The sequence below is a fragment of the Dicentrarchus labrax genome, unplaced genomic scaffold, assembly GCF_905237075.1.
Source record: "Dicentrarchus labrax unplaced genomic scaffold, dlabrax2021, whole genome shotgun sequence".
NCBI lineage: Eukaryota > Metazoa > Chordata > Actinopteri > Moronidae > Dicentrarchus > Dicentrarchus labrax.
Window position 1 is genome coordinate 1,322,498 of NW_026136714.1, and position 20,916 is coordinate 1,343,413.

A 20,916-nucleotide genomic window follows, 5' to 3' on the forward strand; every position below is an offset into this window, starting at 1 on the left:
ATATTGTTTCTGTCCAGTTTGAAATGTCTTTTATGATTATAACAAAGGTAGAATGACTGGTTTTGTATATGGAGTCTGGTAGGCAGTAACGCTCTGAGATGCTCTAGTGCAACATCTAGTGGTATTTCTTATATACAACTTTAAAAAAAGTGTCATCTTAATAATATTTTTACTAAACTAATACACTGAAGCAACAGAAAGCGTGTGTTTACCTTCTGCTGTACAGTGGTCTGTCCCACTTTCTGCTGCGCAGCCTGAACTGCCGCCTGCTGCTTCATCTGAATCAGCTGCATCTGGGGGAAGGACTGCGTCAGCACAGGCCCACCTGACAAAGAGGAGACAGAACAACATTCAGGAAGGCTTTAGGACAAGAGTGTGTCACAAAAAAGACATCCGACACAATCAGAATAACAGAAACATATCCATAATTTTCATAAGCTCAGATGAAAAATGTGCACAGTCAAAGACTTAACACACCTGTTTTCTGGGCCTGACTGATGGCCACACTAATGCCCGCCACGGTGACTGGCAGCGTAGTGACGCCAGCGGATGAGACCACCGGCATTACAACAGGAGGCTTGGTGAGGGTCACCTGGGCCGTCGATCCTGCCTGCGTCTGAATCGGACTCTGAGCGGGCACTCGAGACTGTGGAAGGAAACACAACCAGTGTTAGTGTCGGTGTACCAGAAGACAGATGTACAGAGGACAATGTTTCTGCTGGGGGTTGTAATTTTAAGGGCTGTAAGGAAACTTTTTGTAAATAAAACAAAATTAAATTGTTACTTTCAAGACCTAAACACAAGCTATGTTCAGAGAGAAAAGTATGCAGTTAAACGAGTCAGAGAACTAATAACAATGTCAAGAAAACACTAAATTTGTCAAAAAAGCCTGTTAAGTTTGTATGATTGATAAAAATGATAAAAAATACAGAGAATTTAAAAAATATCTGTAAAAACTCATCCCTGATAAAAATTCACAGGAAATAATCTGCTCCAAATTCATTCAAATCTCTTTTTTTTCTTTTTCGAGTGATTTGGTGAAAACCTATAAAGACTTCTCAATTACATCCACTTCCAAGTGTTGATGCAGTGTTTCCTCTATGTTGATTTTGGAGCGCCGCCGTTAAATTTCTGCCGCCACGGTATCAGAAATGGGGCAGACGCACAATGTAGTCACAGTTGCCTTTTAAATGATCCTGCCGACATAATGCACCCCCGTTGGCTGCCGCTCACATTGCAATTTAACAACAAGTAGAACTATTCAGAGGTTATTGGGGCTGTCCAGTTTAACTCCACATACTGTTGTGTTGATGTAGCTTTTTGTCAAAACGTTCGCTTTCTTCCAAGTCGACTATTAAACTAACAGCTCCACCGAAAACGTCACTGCGGTGGGTCCGTTTTAATTGGACAACGTTCAACTTGTCAGTTCTCAGCTCAACGTCCTGATATCAAACATCTGGAAACAGTAAAACGGTAAATATATTTGTTTGTGTCGCAGCGAAGTGTCACTTCTGTTTCATACGTAATAAGTTTGCTGGCGTGACGGGACGGGGCGGGCTGTTCGGACGGGCATGCCCCCACTGCTCAAAAAAATCCTAGAGGAAACACTGTAATGTGTCATCAAAGGATCCTTTACCAGTCTGGCCATCTGCAGGTTGGTCACGGTGGTGCCGCTCAGCACGGCTCCAGGTCTGGGCGCCACCACGGCTGGTAGTTGAGGGTTGGCTTGGGCGGCCTGCGTGGGCTGCACCTGGGTGGCCTGCTGTGCCCCTGCAGCCTGCTGGCCCTGGGCTGCTGCTGCTGCTGCTGCAGCTGCCGCTGCGGCTGCGGCGACCTGCTGCTGCTGCTGCTGCAACTTATGCTTGTGCATCTTTAACAAACAATTAACAATTGTCAGTAGAAGATAAGTTAAACTATACAGAGACAACAAAGATCATCTCCGTTACAGCTGCTAATAAGTTCGATTTATCCAACAGAGACATTGTGTGAAGGAGCTGGTGGTGTACCTGGGGTTTGCCTACAGCTTTCATCAGTGGGGAAGCGGCCTGCTGGTGCTGCTGCAGCTGTTGCTGTCGGAGCATCTGCAGGTGTGCTGGGATAGCCTTTCCTGATTGCAACTGCACTCCTGTGGCTGGATGGAAGACAGCAGATAAGTCAAGATCTGTACAAAACGTGACCTGAGGGATGTCTCTCTGAAAAACTCGACACAGGTATCGACATTAACTGCCACACTTCTGGTGTCGTGACGTCTCTAGTCTCATCAGAGAAAGTGTGGAGTTACCTGATGTGACCTGAGTGACCAGTGGGCGAGTCTGTGACTGCACTGGGCTCAGAGTGGTAGAAACTACTGCAGACGCGGTCACCGGGGTAACGGTCCGAACACCCTGACCTGTGGCTATGGCGACCACTTCGGTGGGGGCGGCAGGCGTCAAGGCCCTCTGTTGTGCGTGGACCACCTGGGCTCCAGCTGCACCTGCAGGCTGGACCGACAACGAAAAACAACAACAATGAGCCAATGAGTGTCAATGTTTGAGAGCGAGGGCAACTCTGTGGGCCAGTTTGATTTGGGATTGCAGGTGTGAAAAATTGAAGGATATTCTGAGGAAATCTACTCGTGAATGAACAAGTAAAGCAATACAATCTAAAACAGCAACTCAGAGAAAGTCGGCAAGAGCTCAGGCCACCATTTGAGACACTGAATGAATGCTGAATGCAGAAGGGCAGAACAGGGAAGCATTGTTTCAGCTGTGATGTATTTAAACGTTTTGACACAATGGAAACCATTTGTACTCTTCCTTCCAAGTGTTAACAGGAAAAAATATTTAAGATTGAGATTACGGAACATGCTTGTGGGCCCTCAGGCACCATGTTGGAGGTGTAGTGGGTGTGCACTCTGCTTCATGCCAGCGCAGAAGGATATTTGCGTCATTAATTCCTGTAAGCTACTAGGTGGCTGAGTTAAGCCAGAGCAGCGGTGATAAATGAACATGACTCACAGACAGGGTGCCTGGTATGACTGTAGATGCCAGGCGTTTGTTGGCCTGGAAGGGACTCGCAGGAACTCCAGCTACTGTGTTCACAATCACATTCCCGCCTACAGTGGCTGGAAGAAAACAAGAGAGAAATGAATTAACTACTGAAGCACCAACAGCTCTGTAATGTGAACCATATGTGTGTCCACGTACCAGCCTGGATGGTTGTGCCCACCGTGGCATTTTTTATGGCTCCGGCCTGGAAAAAAAACCAAAACCCATTAAAATGTGTGTGTAAGAGCTTTTACTGGGCACAGCAGCTTTGTTTAGGTAGAGGAATATTTGGTGTAGGATTGTTGTTCTCACCAGAACAGCTGCATTAGGCACAGCAGTGGCTCCGGCCACTGCGGCAGCCTGAGGGACCTGAGCCTGAGCCTGGCCAGCAGCGGGAGCCTGCGCCTGGCCCGGTGCGGCCTGGGCCTGGGGAGCTCCAGTCTGCTGCTGCTGGGCCAACTGCTGGGCCTTCTGCTGCTCTGCGAGGGCCTGCGAACACACACACACACACACAAAATCAAACACAAATGCAAAGACATGTCGGCGAGGACGAAAAACAAGCACGACTTGGATCTGAAACAGAAAGCGGGAGGTGCTCCTGCTGCTACAGTCGATATGTGTCAACCTCGTTTTTAATCTTTTAGTCTTGCTTTTTTAACTTTTGTACTCGTACTGTTTCTTTTTCTTGTACACGGTACCTGTCAGTTGCAGCCTGAAAGGGATAGGCAACTATTTGAACCTTGACGTAACACTACAACAGCAGCTTTCTCTGATTAGCTGTAGTCAAACAAAATGCTATCTTTTTTCCTAGCACCCCAACGGCACATCGTTAGAGTAACACATCACCTTTTTCTCCTTGGCAATCCTTTCAGCACGTTGAGAGGCCACCTGAATGGGAGGTAGGGGCTTATCGTAGCTGATCCCACTGCAGAGAACAAAAACAGATGTTATACGCTTTCTTCTTCATATCTGAACTTAATGTTTAGATGTTAATGGTACAACAAAAGCAACATTAAACACACCTTTCTGCCAAGACTGAAGCATGTTTTGGATTCTTCTGGAATGGATTCATGCCGAGCCTGTAAGTAGTATAAATTAAATTAATACATTTAGAAGGACATAATCCCATCTGAGGTAGATTTCACTCGTTTGTTAACACAGAAAATAACAAAATGTTGATGGTTTCCTGGTTTCCATCAATCAAGCTTTGGCCCATGTTACTGCATTGCAATAACAATGATTCATGCATATTTTTCAAAATCAAACAAAGATCACATCATACTCAATAACTCGGCTGTTGTTATGGGAGACTGTTTATACTTTTAGGATGTGCATTAAGGTTGGACGATTGATTGCTGTTTGTGTTTTTTGGCCAATTTCTCCTGTATTTTATTTTGCTAATTTAATGTTCAGCCTCCAAAGAATGAAAGCTGGACAACACAGACACACACAGACACACATGATCTGCAATTGGCAGGTTGGAAAATGTTAACATTCAGGATCGCACATTAAAACAAGAGTAAGAAGATAAGAAACAACAATACAATTCTTGTAGTTTTTGTACCCAGATCGAATGAGTCGGGGGTCTGTGATACAGAGGTAGTAGATGCATCAAATTTACAAGTTATTGTTGTTCTGAAGAAGCGATAAATAGGTTTCCATCTGAACATGTGAGCAGATCTTATTCCAGGTCTCTGTGGGAACTTCCTGTAACCGCAGCTTTTTCCTATTCAATTTCAATTTAATTTAACTAAAATTGCAGACACAGGTCCATATTTATATAAAAACAACAGAATTCAATACATGGATGCAGAATAGAGATATAAAATCCTTGCAAGTACACGTACTTTTTGAGTACAAGAGGAATACCATAAGGCGGTTATGATTGCATTTTCTGACTTTTTTTTTTTTTACTCTATTGTTTTAATATAGTGGCTTATCCATTGCACACACACACACCAGAGTTAATGTTGCCTGTCAAATTATTGATTTGTTTATTAATCAACAGCCTTTCCACTGACTTTATGAGCTCGGAGTTTATCCCCCCCCCCCACTTTTATAAATGTCCTGTCTTTGGTGTTCCTCTGATAAGACACACAATCATTAGTACTTACAGTGGTTTGATTGGTGGACTCCTCTTGCTGGCAATGATCTTCATGAGTTCAAAGCGGCTGTTGTAGAGCTGAATGTGCGTGGCATTGTCGTCCTGTGTGTAGATCTGACAGGTCCTCAGAGGACGACTGTTCTTAGACTGAGCGTGGACACACGATACAAAGACACACAGAACAAACGTGAGGCCAGGAATTCAAGAGCAAAGAAACATTTATCAAACACAAAGACCCGGATGAGGTACCTTGTATATGCTCTTGGTTTTCTTCTTGGGGTTTGCCTCATACACCAACTGAAAAAAAGTTAGAGACATGGTTTAGACAAACAAGTACAAGGAGAGTAAGCCAGTTTTACAGCACAGGAGAGCGTCCATTACCTTGCCCTCTTCTCTGGGAATGATGACATTCTCGTAGCGGTTGCGACACTGTTTGGGCGAGCGGTAGATGCGGCTGCAGGAGTTCACCACATCGCTCACCAGATCCCAGTTCGGAGTGTGTGCAGGAGACACGATTGTCAGGTTCAGAGGCAACTCCAGCAGTTGCTTTACAGCCTGTGAGAGACACACAGAATACATACGTGAGCAATTCTAGATTTACGTGGAGAGAAAGATCAACGTGGAAGCGGTTAGTTGAGGCAGTACCTGCAGCAGAGCCCAGTCCTCACTGATGAGCCACTCTGGGTTGTCCTGGCCGGCCTCCATTGCGGGTTTAACCAGCGAGGGTAGCGGCTTGGCGAAGGGTGCCTGCTGCTTGAGGGAGAAGTTCTTTTTCTGGTCCTTGCCCTCGCGGCGAACTTTCAGCATACTGGCCTTTTCGAAAAGGGAACGCGGAGGAATGACCGTCTCTCCGTGGCCTTTCTTCTTCTTTCTGGCTGCTGCTGGACAAACACACTCGAGTGAGGACGGAGAAACCAAACAAACCTGCAAAGACACTTCGGCACAGATCTACTATGCTTCTATACTAAACTCTTTACCTTAAAATCAGGGTTTCTACAGGTTTTTAAGTACATTATGAATGCTATTTTAGACCTATTTTTACACCCATAGTGGAAAAATTGGTATTGGTTTCCTTTTGTAGTTAGCTTTTTAGAGCAAAAATAAAATAATAAATGCAGTGAATGTATATGTAACTAAATATAATATATATATAATAACAGCCTGCACTGTACTGACACATACTGTTGTACTAAAAGGCCTTAATGACAAATCTCCTCTTACCTGACGGGTCCATCTTGAGTCTCTTGTGCTCCTTGCGGATGTACACAGGTGGCAGCTTGGACTCCGGCATGGGCGTGGTGTCGTACATCAGCATCATCACAGAGTCGATGTAAATGTCGTTGTCATCCTGTGGCGGTGTGGGTGGAGTCCAGAGCTATGTCGGAAAACCACAAGTCAGAAAAACAGGGATCCAAATTTACGGATAAGGTCAAATCAACTGTTTCTGTCCACTCAAAATACAGAATTTGTCACATTTGATGTCTTACCGGCATGATTTCTGTGTGGCCGTCCTCTGCATCAAACACATACTCCTGTTGAAAGGCAGAGAAAATGTCAACGACAGTGCAACACAATCCACACACCACTTGTTGTTTGATTAGCAGAGATCACAGTGGCCACCCACCATGTTGTAGGCATCCTCTCTGGTGTAGGTGAAGAGATCCTCGTCTCCCTCCGTTATCTGCCGCTCGTCCTCCTCCTCCTTCAGCTTCTGCAGCTGCTGCTGCTCCCAGCCTCTCTTGGAGCACTCCAACCGCTCCTGAGGGCAATAAACACAGAATAAGTGTAAAATCATTAAAGGACAAATAGTACACTGAAATACCAACATAGTGACAGAAATTATGAATCAATTAATGGACTCAGGGCTCCAGACTAACTTTTTGCATTGGTTGCACTGGTGCGCCTAACTTTTTTTTTTTTAGGTGCACCCAAATGTTTCGTTGCTTTGCCTTTAACGCCATAAGGTCACCTTTTTATCGCTTTCCATAACTTTCATATAATGTGAATGATTTTTAAACAAGAATAAGGTGTAAAGAAATGCTTGTCTTTTTTTTTTTTGAAGCACAATTATATATAAAAAGAAAAATAAAGTGTTTAAAGTGCTTCACTGAGCTGAAATTGTACATTTCAAACTAAAACACTAAGCAAAATAAAACATTTCCAAATAAAAGTTTGATACGAAACGTTGTTGACGCGCTCACGAATGCACTATTTCCGGCCATATTCTGACTGACTTTTGGTCGCACTCTGGAGCCCTGGGACTGATTGAAATTTCTCAACTAATTGATTAATCATTTAGTCCATAAAATGACAGAAAATGGTGATCACTGTCTCCCAAACGAAAAGATACCCCCAGATATTCAGTTTACTGTTACAGACTAAAGAAACCAGAACATATTCACATTTGAGAGGCTAAAATCGGAGAATTCTGCCTTTTTTGACTCAAAACACTGAAAAGGTTAACACTTAATTTTATACTTGACTGCAGCTCTACTGTGAATATAAACCTAAAATAAAAACAATCTTTGGTTACCTTGAGAGCAGTTTCATCGTCACTGATGTGGAGGTACTCCAGGTAATGCAGGGCATACCTTTCGATTGGTGTGAGCTGTGTGAGAGATGATAGAAATATAAGCTTGGTGAGACCAAAAAAACAGCGTTTAAATTTTATTTTGTTTCCAAAAAGTATATAAAATAAGTACAGCTACCTGTTCCATGACCGCATTCAGCTCCTCTTTGTGAGCAGGCTCTTCTTTAGCTTGGCTCTCTGACTCCTGGTCATCCTCTGTTGACTCCTTGCCTGCTAACTCCTCCTCCTGCTGCTGTTGCTGCTGCTGCTCTTCCTCCCCAACATCCAGGTTTATGCTGTGGAGAGCCTGGATGTAGGGTCGAGCCACTCTGGGAGAGATGGCTTCAGAGGCCGAAGGCTCCTGGTGGAGAACCACAAACTCCTCCACCTTCTCCCCAGAGCCCGCCTCCACCTCAAACAGATCCTGGATTGTCCGCTAGAGACACACAACATCAGTTACTGTTTGAATTAAAGTATTTTTTAAGCAACTAAAAAGAATAAAGGTGTGTAGAGTTTCTCCAGGACAAGACCAGAGTTCATCTTACCTGTGTGAGGAAAGCCAAGGTGTAGTCCGTACCCTGGGCCGCTACCTCTCTGATCAGGTCCTTGGTGCCGTTCTTTAGCAGCTTCTCTTCAATGGAGTTCCCACTCTCCAACCTGGGCAACACACAAAGTTACCAACAATAGCACCAAAGCCCTTCAATATCAATGTTTAGGAGGTTAAAGTTACATCTAGAGTTGATCAGCGGTCTGTTGATAATCACCTGTATATGTGTATATCCTTGGAACGTCCTATTTTGTCACACCACTCCTGGGTGCGGGCGTCCATGCTGGGATTGAGGTCTGTGTCGTAGAAGATGATGGTGTCTGCGTCAAATACCGTCCCAACTGCCGAGCAGCAGCGGTTGGTTAGGATGCTGCAGAAGACCTTCCTGTTCCTGTTAAACTTCTTCATATTTTCCTGCAGGGACACAACATCAAAGCACGTTAACGAACTGGGACAAAGGGCTAAGAAAGAAGCTGCTGACAGTATTTCTTTTCAAATTTCCCTTATTTAAGTTATCGTTTATTAATCCCAGTAGGATGTGAGGACAAACTCCAGATCTGAGTGCCTTGGAGAATTACCCTAACATACGCAGCCTTTTTGATGGTGCCCACAGGGTCATTATCCGTTTTGATGTGAGAGTCGTGTCTGCATGTTTATGTTCTTACAGCAACACCAGGTCTAGTTAACTGACCCAGAATCAGGAGGGATTACATAATAGTCCATAGGTTAGATTAAATCAGGACAGGAGCATTTAAGATTTCAAATTTGACAGTTCAGGCAGACTAGAAGCATTTTACACTTGGAAAAAGTGTGCAGCAGCAAATATAAAAGACTGCAGGGTTGCCTACTCTTTAAGAAATCATTTTTCTAGTCTTTTCCAGGACATTTTCTCCCTTCTCTGACAATACAGGACAGCACTTGCTCATAAAGGTGGTCAGTGTTTATTAGACACTCGGTAACTTGCTTTCATTGCGTGCTTGGCTGATGGCTCACCACAGCAGAACAAAGTTCAAATCAAATAGAATTAATTTTATTTGAAAGAAAATTCGACAACGACAAATTTATTTTGAGTGAGGGGCAAAAATACAATTAAAATCTTCCATTTCAACATAGTTATTTTCCAGGATATTTGGTAATTTTAATGACTTTCCAGGTGTTTCCATGGTTGGAAAACTAGCTTATACATTTCCAGGTTTTCCAGATATTCCAGGAGGCGTGGGAACCCTGTCATGTCAACATCTCTAAAGGCCCCTGAGGGAACATAATCCAGAAGGGAGGGAAAAGAGCAACACAGTTTGTCCCCTTGTTGAGACAGAAAAGACACAGGGAGGCACACAAACGTTTGATGTCATATGGTACGAACTACAATTAGGTAAATGTACCAGTCCATGTTAGATAACAGTGGTAATGTATGCTTTTTCATGGTTTAAATGCTGACTGGAGACAGGTGGAGCAAACTTCAGGACCCTTTATACAGCAGGGTTGTTACTGATCTATGTAACATGTGAGCCATTCTTGGGTCTCTTGTGACTTTGCTGTCATATGACAATTGGTATAAACACTTACACTGACATATGCAAGACAAAGGATAAACAGTGTTAAGAACCGTCTTGAATCATGAAAAGGAAAGACAGAGAGCCTACATACAATCTTTCCCTTCACGGCACATGCTTGCCCTCTACTGGTCAACTGTCTTACCCATCTCAATCGCTCTCTGGGACAATTCTTATCGCTCTAATTACACGGATCATTTCCAGTGTCATAACAGCTAATTTTTTGACATTGGCAACACTGAATTAATTTCAGTTAAGAAGCTTGTTATGCCTCATTAAGATCAAAAAAAAAAAAAAAAAGGTGTTGACTCTACCTGTCGTTCATCAGGAGTGAAGCTCTCATCCACCCGCACATACGTGAGCTGCCTGTGATCCAGGAAGGCCTCCAGGATGTCGAGCATCTTCACCATCTGAGTGAAGATAAGGACCCGACGGCTGTCTGACCTGAGCTTCTGCAGCAGAATGGCAAGAGCTTCTAGTTTACCTTTGGAAGAAGAAAAGATTAAAAGTTAGCATTCTTGGCACGGTCAGACATTTCAGTTTGTGGTGTTTCAAGGTTTATTTTAGTTGTAGTTGTTTCCAGGACAATGAGACAAATAGAGCATATAATATACATATAAAATGCCTATTAATTGCACTTTTTGTTGTTTTTTCTTTCATATTTTTCCTTTAAACTGTCTAAAGTGCAGAATTCTTTTAAATTATATTTAAATATTGTGCATTAATTCATTTCCCTGTTTTCTGCTGCATGTAAACAAAACAGTTGCTGGGCTAACCGGAGTCCATCTGCATTAGCTGCAGGTCAGGAAAACGGAAGAGACGCCTGGACGCCAAGTGGTGGATGTCAGCACTGTGGGGGCCGGAGGCCTCCTGCAGCCGACGGTGAAGAGACTTCCGCTCAAGGCTGTAGGGAACCGGGGGATTGGCTGCATACAGGTGAGGAGGTGGAGCTACAGCTGGAGGCACCACACATACCAGCCTAAAAGAGGAACGAAGAGATAAGAAGATGATATAAAACATATGGAATTGTATTGTGATAAAACGTCTTGAAGTAGAGATTTTGAAGGTATGTTATGATGGTTTCTGACAAAAAGTGCAGTATAGAATAAAGGCAGCTTTGATACTGAGGTGAAGTACCTCTTGATAAGGCTGTTGGCAGCCTCCAGGCGGTCCTCCACAGACAGCAGAGTGGACTGCAGTGTAGAGGCGGTAGCAACGCACGTTCTCTGGGCCCTGAGGCAGCTCTCTCTGCCCACCCACCTCCAGCCTCCGGCAGTCAGGGCTGAGTGACCGGGCTCTGAACTCAAAGTGCACGCCTGCAGCAGGTCTGAGCCATACAGCACTCTGCGGCTACAGCGGCGCTCGTTGGCTTGAAGCAGGCGGCTCAAACGCTCCTTCAGCTGCTGGCTCTTTTCTTCTGAAGACTCCTGAACATTACAGTGAAAGATTGTACACAAAAATATTTAGTACTGAGTCTACATGCTGGAAAATGCAAAAGATGATTAATTATTATCATATTATTAATTATGAGTGTATGTACTGACCTGAGAACCAGCATTAGCTGCAGTGGCGAGCTTGGAGGGGGATGATGTGGCATTTGTGGTCACACCCAGTGCTTAAAAAGAAATATATAATGTCAATAGAAGAATACATTCTGTCCATTTCTATCAAAGTATTAAACAGTAGTTCACATAAACATATTGTACAGGAAAACAGGAGTGATTATAAAGAAAAGGTAGCACAACAATGTATTAACTGGCAGCATTATAATATAATATTGGTACTGGAGGGCGTTACTAAATAATTTATGAGGACAGTTAATTAGAGATAGTAATGCGCCGTCTGCACTGTGGATGAGTCACCTTGTTGGGCCGCTGACAAGGCGGGATGAGGTGTTCCAGGTGTAGCTGAGGCGTTGGACGCGGGAACAGCTTGTGGCATTGTTTGCATTACCATGGATCCCTGGGGTCTGATGATCTGCTGCCCTGGAGCCGACACAATCTGCAGGATGTTGCCTAAAATGACACGTATATAAGCAGCTAACATTAGAACCGACTGACACAAAACGACCTACACTTGGCTGTTAGATTAGAAAAATAACTATCATGCAATCAGAATTAAGCTTAAAGTCCAAGTGAAATCACATTTAGTCATTACTTTTTGTATTATTAATAGTTTGTATCATTAAAAAGAAGAAGCCGGCTGGAAAGATACCCTGTCTGAGTTTGACTGACAGCTGTGTCTGTTATAAGTGGACAAACTTGCACTGTAGCCAATATTTCACGGGCAGACAGCATATTGTTAGTGATATTGAAAAGTAAGGACGACACCAGCATCTAACTAGACCCAAGTGACATTCGCAGGTCTGTTAACATGCTGTGCCGACGTGTTTAATGTGCGCCAACTGAGCAGCTAATTAGCTTTCTAGCAGAAAATCGAATCAACTTTTCACTGGTGAATGTTTGTTTTGTGGCTCTTCCAAGACGCTACGGTGCAGGACAAGACGTGTGTTCACGTTTGGAAGTCGGATAAGAAGGAGACAGTGGGTTGATGTTCATAGTCTGTGTAGCACAGTTTATATCAGAAAGGCAGAAAACATGGAGACAGAGGAGGGTGTCAGGCAACAGATGTCCCCCGCCAAAATTAAACCAAGGAAGTAGCAATTGCATGGTATGAGTCTGAGGCGACGAGCCCGCCTGGATCCAATGCCTTGAGCACTTGCAGACAAGTAGGATAAGCATCCAGAGTTTGATATAAAAAGGTATAAAAGCAGGTGAATTACATGAAACACACAAAAGAATTAAGATCATTATTTTCAATTAGTGTGAAAATTAGATATACTTCACCGAGTGTACCTTGGAGCTGCAAGGGCTGTCCGGTGGTGAGCTGGCGGAGCTGGCTGGGGGATAAAGTGAACTTGTTACCCTGAAACTGCAGCGTGACGGGAGTCTCAGGCTGGGAGATACGATTCTGACTGCCCGCTATGTTGGCCAGCTGGGCGATCTTCACCACATCTCCACCTTCAACGGAAAGAAAGAAAGAAAGAAAGAAAGAAAGAAAGAAAGAAAGAAAGAAAGAAAGAAAGAACAGACACCTCATTTATAAGTCAGCACTAAAAAAAAAGTCTGCTGTGACTTTTGAACAGTTACAAAACAATATACTCTGCGTCAGTTAGTTAAAAGGGTGAAAAAGAGACAAAAACATGCAGAACCAGGGTGGATTAATCAGAGGAACGAGCACAGCCGCCCTCCACAACAGAACCATAGCAGCTCCTACTTTTACAAACCCTGAAGGAAAAAGAAAAAAACAGCTACAGGGGGGAATCCTCAGGTGAGACAGAGCGTCTTTTCCTTTTTAACTTATGTAAAGTGTCTGAGTTCCTAGAAAAGCGCTCTATAAATAAAATGTATTAATCCTCTTACCGTCCTGCTCTCTGCATGTGATGCATGATGATATTTATAATGTCTGTCGTCTACCGTCTGCCTAAATCCACGTGAATGCAGCATAAAACTGACGCCTGCTATGTGGGGTGTTCAAAAACCTCAGACTGGCAGTTTAAGTCTCAGTAACATGCCAATTTTAGGAAACAATAATTATATAATGATTAAGCCTTCAAAAAGGTTTTCTTTTTTTTTAGTAAATTATAAAATGTTGGATCGTAGATTTAAGAATGTTTACTGAAGATATTAACTGTGGCGTGCAGAAAAAAGCTATGCACAAATATTAATAATCTACAAAGCTCAGCAGCTTTTAGAGAAAAATGATTTGACAATTTGTGTGCACAAATTAGTAAAAGTGATGGAAACACCCAGTAAGTTTTCAGGCTAAATGGTTCATATATAATTTGGGAATACAGATTTTGGTTGTTAAACAACACAGTTATATCTGACATCCCTTAATAGATTGTTATAAACTCAATTTACAGAATTTACAAGACACATATTGCTAATTAGTGGGCACAAGATATTGTACATGAATCGTTAAGTCAAGCTTACGTAGAGCTGATTTATGCACACAAATTATCAAACATCTGCTGGGCTAAAAATAATATTTAAAATGTGTTTACTTTAAGAACATTTAGAGGATTTCAGCAATCTTAGTTTAACAGAAGCTCATTTCAAGATCATTTTCAATAATATGTTCTTCATTTTATATATTTTCAAATACTGTGTGTTGTTACTGAAAAGGTTTCTCTGTTCACATTTGAGGCAGAAAGGGTTGTGGGACCGTTTCCACATGCTTTGCAGTGATGCTCAACATCAGAGTGAAATCATAACATCAGCAAAGAAAACAAACAAACAAAAAAAAGAAAAGAACCAAAGCTTTGGGATTTCTTCCTGCAGCTGGGCTGATGCAAGAGACAAAAGAATATTAGTAAACTGGGAGAAAAAAACGATTAAAAAGAAGTGGGGAGGACATAATAATTGAGTTAAATAGTGTAGTGGTGTGCGGCCAGTGTAACGTAAGTGGGTTGTTCACAGTGTACATGCAGGTTTTTCGAGAAAGAAACTGGGAGAATGCTGAGGCTGTGGAGATGCTGCTGATATGGCTACAGATCTAATTTTTAAACCACGAGATGTATGAATATTGATACATGGCATCTCATAATTTACCAAAAAAATGTCTGCACCACCAGTGCCGCTACCATTGCACATTAGAGTCCATGTTAAAAAGCCTTTTTTTTTTTCTTGGATGGAGTAAAGACTGAACACATATCAGCAGTGCCTCGAGTGAAGGGCCTCAGCGTAGAGCAGTCCATTCTGGTGTGCCAGAGTTGGAGGGGAAATGCTGAGAGGGAGGGAGGGGAGGGGAGGCCACTTACTAGGCAACCGTGCCTGGGCCTGGGATGTAAGAACCAGCCTCTGGGACAGTAGGCTGGGCTGGATGGCATGGCTGGGGGCGAGAGCCGGCCTGGGAACCTGCGCTAATCCAGGCTGGCTGATGGGAGCTATGGATCCCACAACTGTGCCAAGGGCCACCGAGGCAGCCCCCAACACATGCTGCCCAATGCCACTGTTCCCAGAGGAGGCTACAGTGGAGGCGGCAGTGTTGCTGCTGCTGCTCACAGGAGGGGTAGTCTGGGCTCTCTGAGTAGCTGTTCCGACCGCTGTGAAGTACAAGGCAATGGGGGTATGGGACTACATGTTAGGGGGTAATAACCCAATATTTAGTCAAATCATCAGTACAGTTTCCTCCGTATATTCACTCAGCAGTGGTGGGCCAGCACAGTAAGCATGAAACATATATTACCTGACAAGTTGTTTTAACTGTAATTTTGTTGTGCTGCAGTACGAGTTGTTTGCCTACAGCTGACAATTTTACTATGTCTGTTGTTTCTTTGAATATATCCCTGAGTTTAACGTTCATGTTTGTTTTACTTACCCTGTAAGGAAAGTAGGTCAGAAGTCTACTTGCCCACAGTCAATTTTTACTTGCCTCTATACAAATTCATTAGACTATCTTTGAAGAGTACCGCCTATTGAAACTGCTTTTAAATGCTTTCAAACTTGCGGCAAACTGCGTAATACATAGTTTAGCCAACATCCCCTAACGCCACCCAACCAAACTCCTGTTGTCCAGTATAATTGAAAAGCTTGCTTGTGCTACACTCATACTACAGTGGCCTGATCGGTAGAAGAATAAAATGAAAAGAAAGTGAGGTGGCTCACTACTTAGCTACTTCCATCCCAGGTCTTGCAGGATATGGTAAAAACATAAAATTGGATTATTTTGACAGTGTGGAAAAGAGCATTTTTGCCTCACAAATGTAAATTTTCACTGAAAAAAATCTTAAAATTACGATAATGTGACATATTCTGGAGTCTGTACCAAACAAATATGTTTTCTTAAATGAGGAGAACAAGATTTGTTGGCCAGGAGACTAAAGTACTTCATTAAAATGCTGTTTTGACACACATTTTATTTTAAAAACTTGGATATTGCGATAAATATTTTGATTAATTGTGCAGCCCTATTCTATCACTAGCTCCCGATGAGTCTTTTAAGCAGTAACAAGAGATCAGGGCAAGTACTCACTAAAAAGGCATGGGGAAACTGCCTGGCAATAAAAGCCTTACATTTATTTACTCTTATGCCTGTGCTGCCATTAAGGGAAAACAACATCAGCCAGCCCACCACTGCTGCATGGAAGCATGAATGTAAACAAATTAAACCTCTGTGACCAGTGAAACCAGCACATGAAGGTGTCCCAAACTTCTCCATAAAGCTGTAGGAAGAGGACCTGACATTTAAAATGCGAAGCACTGTGCATAAATATGTAAATACACTGTTTTAAAATGCTCTGCAAACACTTTATAAATGACCGTATGGGCACAGTGTTTTTTAAGCACAGACACAGTTGAAGGTTCATTTAAAAACAGCATTACACTGAATAATAATGCACACACCACAAGGATAAAACCAGAATAAACACATTAAATAAAAGCACCAATAAAATGGCTCTGAGTGGTTGAGTTTGTCTTTTAAAGTTTGACGTCTGGAATCCATTAGCCACTGTGAAAACAACATTTCCTGTCTTGTGTAATGACCCCTGAAATGGTCTTACCGTGCGAAGTGGGCGTGGTAGTTGCAGTGGTGATAGGGGTCTTTCCCCGGTTCTGGGCTGACTGGCTGGTGGTGGAAGGAGTGGTGCTGGTAGCGGGAGAGCTCGTCAGAGGACGCTGGCCTGCTGTGCCTGTGATGGTAGCTAGGCGACCTTCTGGCTTTGTCCCATACTGGACTGACTGGAACAATCTAATCAGGAAAAAAACATCAATAATCATCTTGTTTTAATGTCAGAATATAAATATTAGGCTTACATTTAGAGGAATTTCAACATTAATCATGTTCATTGGATATTTATGGCTGACCTCATGGGTTTTATCGGGCATGGTTTGGGTCGCGGCGGTGGATCTGGAGCAGTGTAGATCTCCTCTATGAGCTGCTGTGTGACCTTTAGTTTGGGCACTGCCTCTTCTGTCTGATAGCGAGTCAGTCTGTTCTCGTTATTGATCAGATCAAATATGGACATGTTTGCGATCTAGGAAGATAGTGAGATAAAAGACAAAAGCGGATCAATGCAGGTTGATTGACGATATTATATAATATTCAAAACAAAAAGACAGACAGGGTCTCAAAGAAGAAGCAGACATGCAAACAAATAGATAATATAGAGTATTAAATTGTTGGACAGTTTATTCAACTAGGAAGAAACCAATGATTATTAATTATCGATTAATGGATCAACTTTCTGTCTTTATACTTTTTATTTTGTTTGTCCATTGATACTAATAAACAAAAGGTATCTACTTGTACGGAGTGGCATTTGTATGATATTTTATAATGTCGACTCAAATGTTTTTTTATTCTTTTTTTAATTAGACTGTGAACACGTAATGTTTTTGTTCAGACAGTTAAACAGTGTCTACCTTGCTCGAGTCGTTCTGCAGAGCTCCCAGCACCAGTGACGGGACGTTGTATGGAAGAGAGGAGCAGAAGTAGGAGCTGCTGTTCTGTCTGGGCGCCACCAGTTCAGGGTGGTTACACACTCGCTGCAACTGCATCAGGACCTGAAGCACGCTGACAAAATGACCAGTCTTCAGCGCCTCCTGGGCTCTAGTGGAGCACACACAGACAGAGGATATGTTATGAAAGACAGTTCACAAACAAAACAGAAGGAACCACTATTATAAAAGCTGTATGTTTTGACAAATTATACCAAATCTTTCATCTTTTCTCAAAATAGAATGAATAATAAAAAGGTATTTCCCAGTAAAACTAATGTGTATAAGCTATGGCTAAGGGAAAGCCGTACATTAATATCACAATATAATTCTCTATGTGGTGCAAATCTCTCACCTTGGTTGAGTGAGGATATCCTCGTAAAGGCTCTTCTGTCTGCTGGAGAGACGGCACTTCAAGATGTGCTCGTATTTTTTGGGCAGCTGTTTCTCCACGTCCCTTTTGGAGCGTCTCAGGATGAAGGGCTGGATCATCTACAGTTAAGAGAAGTGCAGGTGAGGCCGAATCAATCATGCTTCTGATTTTTAATGCAGTTCAACAGGCAGAGGATTAGCAGGCATTACACTCACCCTGTGCAGACGGATGACCAGTTTGTGGCAGTAGTCCTGGTTCTGGTCCGTGCCTGCCTTTACAGGGAAGTCGGAGTAGGACCTGGTGATTCCTGGCAAAAGGAAGTGGATCATAGTCCACAGCTCCTTTAGAGTATTCTGTAGGGGAGTGTTGATGAGGAGAATCCTCTGCTCGCTGAACACAGAAAAAAAGCATGTTAACCGTGATCCACATTACAGATTACAACTGAATTAACAAGTCTGAAAATCTTCTTTCTTGAGAAACTGGACTTAATATAATAAGCAGCTCACCTTCTGAGGGCAAAGATGGTTTCCCAGTGTTTCTCAGTCATGTTTTTGATGAGCTGCACCTCGTCCAGGACCAGGTGCCTCCACCTTCTCCTCAGAAAGTGGCTCTGGTCTTTCATCAGCAGCTTGTAGGAGGTCACACAAACATGGAAGCTGTTGGCTTCCCCCCACCACTGTAATACAAAGATCAGATCATATATGTTATCACATTTACAGCCACAGGTAAAGTCGTCAACATGTATTGTTCAAATACAGCGAGACGTACCATTCTCTTAGATCGGCGCTCCCTTCTGTTGCCAAGGTACAGGAGGATCTTAAGGCCAGGACACCAGCGTTTGAACTCCACCTCCCAATTTAGCAACTTGCACGTCCTCACTACAATAAGGTGGGGTCCCCAGATGCCTGTGGACAAAAACACACAAGACATTCAATTAAAAAAAAATACAGATATTTACTATTTTTAAAAAGAAAACATGTATATCTTTAAACAGCAGCATACCCTCTTGGCCAGCTAAGTGGGCCATGTAAGCCACTGTCTGTACGGTCTTGCCAAGGCCCGTCTCATCTGCTAGGATGCCATTGAGGTGTTTCTTGTGAAGGTTTACCATCCAGTCCACACCAATTTGCTGGTATTCTCGCAGCGACCCATGTAGCAGAAAAGGAGCTGGGCTGCGGATCTAGTAAAAGAAAAGATTAGTTAGAAAATTACTTTTTAAAAAGCATCTTTTTTTTTGTGTGTGTATGTGAGTGTGTCTTACTGAGGAAGTGGTCCTGAAGCTGCCCTTGGGCAGGATGACCTCTGTGGCAGCAGCCACTTCAGCGATGTCTCTTGCCGGCTTCCCATCAGAGTCAGAGGAAGAGGCTTTGTCAGCACCACGGAACTGGTCCACACTAAGCAGGGAGTCGATCAGCACTGCCTCAGGTGGACTTCCTGCAGCGGGACACTCCACTTCTGGAAAATAAAGCATATTTTGGAGTCGCATCATTCACAACCATTAGGTTAAAATGGGTATTTCATTCATCAATTACAAAAAGGCACCTTCGGTCTCATCCATGTCATCCTCATCACTGTGAGGACTAGGCTGAGGCCAGTCGAAGCTGTCAACGTAGGCGCCAGCATACTGCTTCATCAAAGCATCCAGAGGCATCTCAGCTAAAAGCCAAATACAAAAGCATTTGAGGAAACAATACAGACACAAAGAGGTTCTGAAACAAGAACATTTGCAGAATCAGTGAGTTCTTTTAAATCACATCTTAGAACTTATTTTTATAGACTTGACTTTATGTGATGCCATCTTTTTACTTTATTCTATTTTATATACATTTTGTGTATCACGACTATCATTTTGTCTGTCAAAGCACTTTGTAAACTTTTAAAAAGGTGGTATATAAATAAAGTTATGATTAATATTATTATTATTATTATAATATAGGGTATATTTAACTTGGCAGTAAAAAATGAAAAATGGTGCAATAATTTGTTGTTTTTTTTAGAAAAAGGAATATTTTCATTATATAAACACAAAATGTTTGTTTAACTCAATAATTCACATTTATGAGCAACGGCAAGATACAGCTGCTTTGTTAACAATCTTGCGTAACATTATGTGATTACATAATTATATATGTGCATATTATGTAAAGCGATTTTCAGTGCATGATTACTCTAGGCCAGTGGTTTTCATCCTCCGGTCCGGAGACCCCCAGAAAAAATGGGGAATATCTTAATTTTGCTATTATTTAATTGGCTAAAAGTTAGCCCAATGGGAGAATGTGTAAGAATTACTATTGTGTTAACTTGATAATCTAAAGTATAGACACTTATGGAATAACTAAATCATATCAGATGGGATCTTATCAAATCAATTAATAAATAAATCAAGTACCATCTTTGGCAAGGTCAACCAACTCTGCTTTGTGGTCTGCTTCCCCCTCCATGACCTCCTGTTCCTCTATGGTGCTCTCTTCATCTCCAACTATAAGAAAAAGACAATCAAATAATGAACAGCTACAGAGATAAGGCAACTGTACAGACTCTCTGAACGTCAATGTTATCTATTTTTGCTCGATCAACCGATCAATAGTTTGACACATACCATCTTCGTCAACCAAGGATGAACTTGATTTTCTTTTTTTAGTTGAAGCCGCAACCTCCTAGAAAAATATATATTTATATTGAAAAATATAGATAAGATGCAATAGGTGCATTTGCATTGTCTTTCATTCGAGTGTAGCACCTACCTCTTTATCAGGTTTCACTCCTGTTGACTGACCAGGTACTGTAACACAAGTCATTTAAGTTCAATACAAAAAATCTGGTTATTAAAAAAGCAGTTACAGGTGACACAGATAGTAAAACATGTTATATCTGGTAGTAGCTCAGTGGGACGTACCTTTGGCTGAAGCTTTTTGTAAGCTGAGCGCTTTGAGCCTCTTCTCATAAATTTCAAACTGGAGTTTAATTTCCACAACCTGACAGACAGAATATCTCATTCAGATGGCTATCTAATAACCACTGTTATTACTTATAAATCATGACATGGTTTCATAATTAACAAAAAATATATACATAAATAAATACCTGCTCGATGTTTGCCCAGAAGAATTCCACCTCTCGTGCAATTGTGCTGGCAATGTGACGAAGATGAATTTCCCTTTCTTTCTTCGACCTCTCTTCACTTTTCTTCTGCTCTTGGTGGTAACGGGCACACGTGCGAACAAGCTGTAGCAGAGACACGA

At 42.4% G+C, this 20,916-nt stretch overlaps 1 protein-coding gene across 6 annotated transcripts in view; it reads right to left on the bottom strand.

Moving 5' to 3' along the window:
* ep400 (E1A binding protein p400) overlaps nt 1-20,916 on the bottom strand; it is a 29,635-nt gene that overhangs the window by 3,385 nt on the left and 5,334 nt on the right. For 3 of the 6 annotated variants that reach the window (XM_051423322.1, XM_051423321.1, XM_051423318.1), the window contains 43 exons: nt 20,759-20,899; nt 20,571-20,649; nt 20,419-20,456; nt 20,274-20,331; nt 20,064-20,153; nt 19,217-19,330; nt 18,936-19,129; nt 18,677-18,854; nt 18,443-18,579; nt 18,181-18,350; nt 17,890-18,064; nt 17,657-17,793; nt 17,227-17,413; nt 16,669-16,838; nt 16,365-16,552; nt 14,622-14,906; nt 12,646-12,819; nt 11,662-11,814; nt 11,344-11,414; nt 10,937-11,226; nt 10,576-10,778; nt 10,114-10,283; nt 8,464-8,660; nt 8,245-8,356; nt 7,839-8,135; nt 7,664-7,738; nt 6,755-6,889; nt 6,618-6,662; nt 6,352-6,505; nt 5,776-6,011; nt 5,512-5,685; nt 5,380-5,427; nt 5,141-5,277; nt 4,049-4,105; nt 3,873-3,951; nt 3,339-3,515; nt 3,186-3,231; nt 2,997-3,103; nt 2,282-2,480; nt 2,007-2,131; nt 1,637-1,870; nt 478-646; nt 213-325 (listed from right to left, as the gene is read on the bottom strand). In XM_051423322.1, the coding sequence (XP_051279282.1) occupies nt 213-325; nt 478-646; nt 1,637-1,870; nt 2,007-2,131; nt 2,282-2,480; nt 2,997-3,103; nt 3,186-3,231; nt 3,339-3,515; nt 3,873-3,951; nt 4,049-4,105; nt 5,141-5,277; nt 5,380-5,427; nt 5,512-5,685; nt 5,776-6,011; nt 6,352-6,505; nt 6,618-6,662; nt 6,755-6,889; nt 7,664-7,738; nt 7,839-8,135; nt 8,245-8,356; nt 8,464-8,660; nt 10,114-10,283; nt 10,576-10,778; nt 10,937-11,226; nt 11,344-11,414; nt 11,662-11,814; nt 12,646-12,819; nt 14,622-14,906; nt 16,365-16,552; nt 16,669-16,838; nt 17,227-17,413; nt 17,657-17,793; nt 17,890-18,064; nt 18,181-18,350; nt 18,443-18,579; nt 18,677-18,854; nt 18,936-19,129; nt 19,217-19,330; nt 20,064-20,153; nt 20,274-20,331; nt 20,419-20,456; nt 20,571-20,649; nt 20,759-20,899 (6,318 nt within the window). The remainder of the gene's footprint in view (nt 1-212; nt 326-477; nt 647-1,636; nt 1,871-2,006; nt 2,132-2,281; nt 2,481-2,996; nt 3,104-3,185; nt 3,232-3,338; nt 3,516-3,872; nt 3,952-4,048; nt 4,106-5,140; nt 5,278-5,379; nt 5,428-5,511; nt 5,686-5,775; nt 6,012-6,351; nt 6,506-6,617; nt 6,663-6,754; nt 6,890-7,663; nt 7,739-7,838; nt 8,136-8,244; nt 8,357-8,463; nt 8,661-10,113; nt 10,284-10,575; nt 10,779-10,936; nt 11,227-11,343; nt 11,415-11,661; nt 11,815-12,645; nt 12,820-14,621; nt 14,907-16,364; nt 16,553-16,668; nt 16,839-17,226; nt 17,414-17,656; nt 17,794-17,889; nt 18,065-18,180; nt 18,351-18,442; nt 18,580-18,676; nt 18,855-18,935; nt 19,130-19,216; nt 19,331-20,063; nt 20,154-20,273; nt 20,332-20,418; nt 20,457-20,570; nt 20,650-20,758; nt 20,900-20,916) is intronic. The other 3 variants (XM_051423320.1, XM_051423319.1, XM_051423324.1) reach the window with 3 other exon arrangements.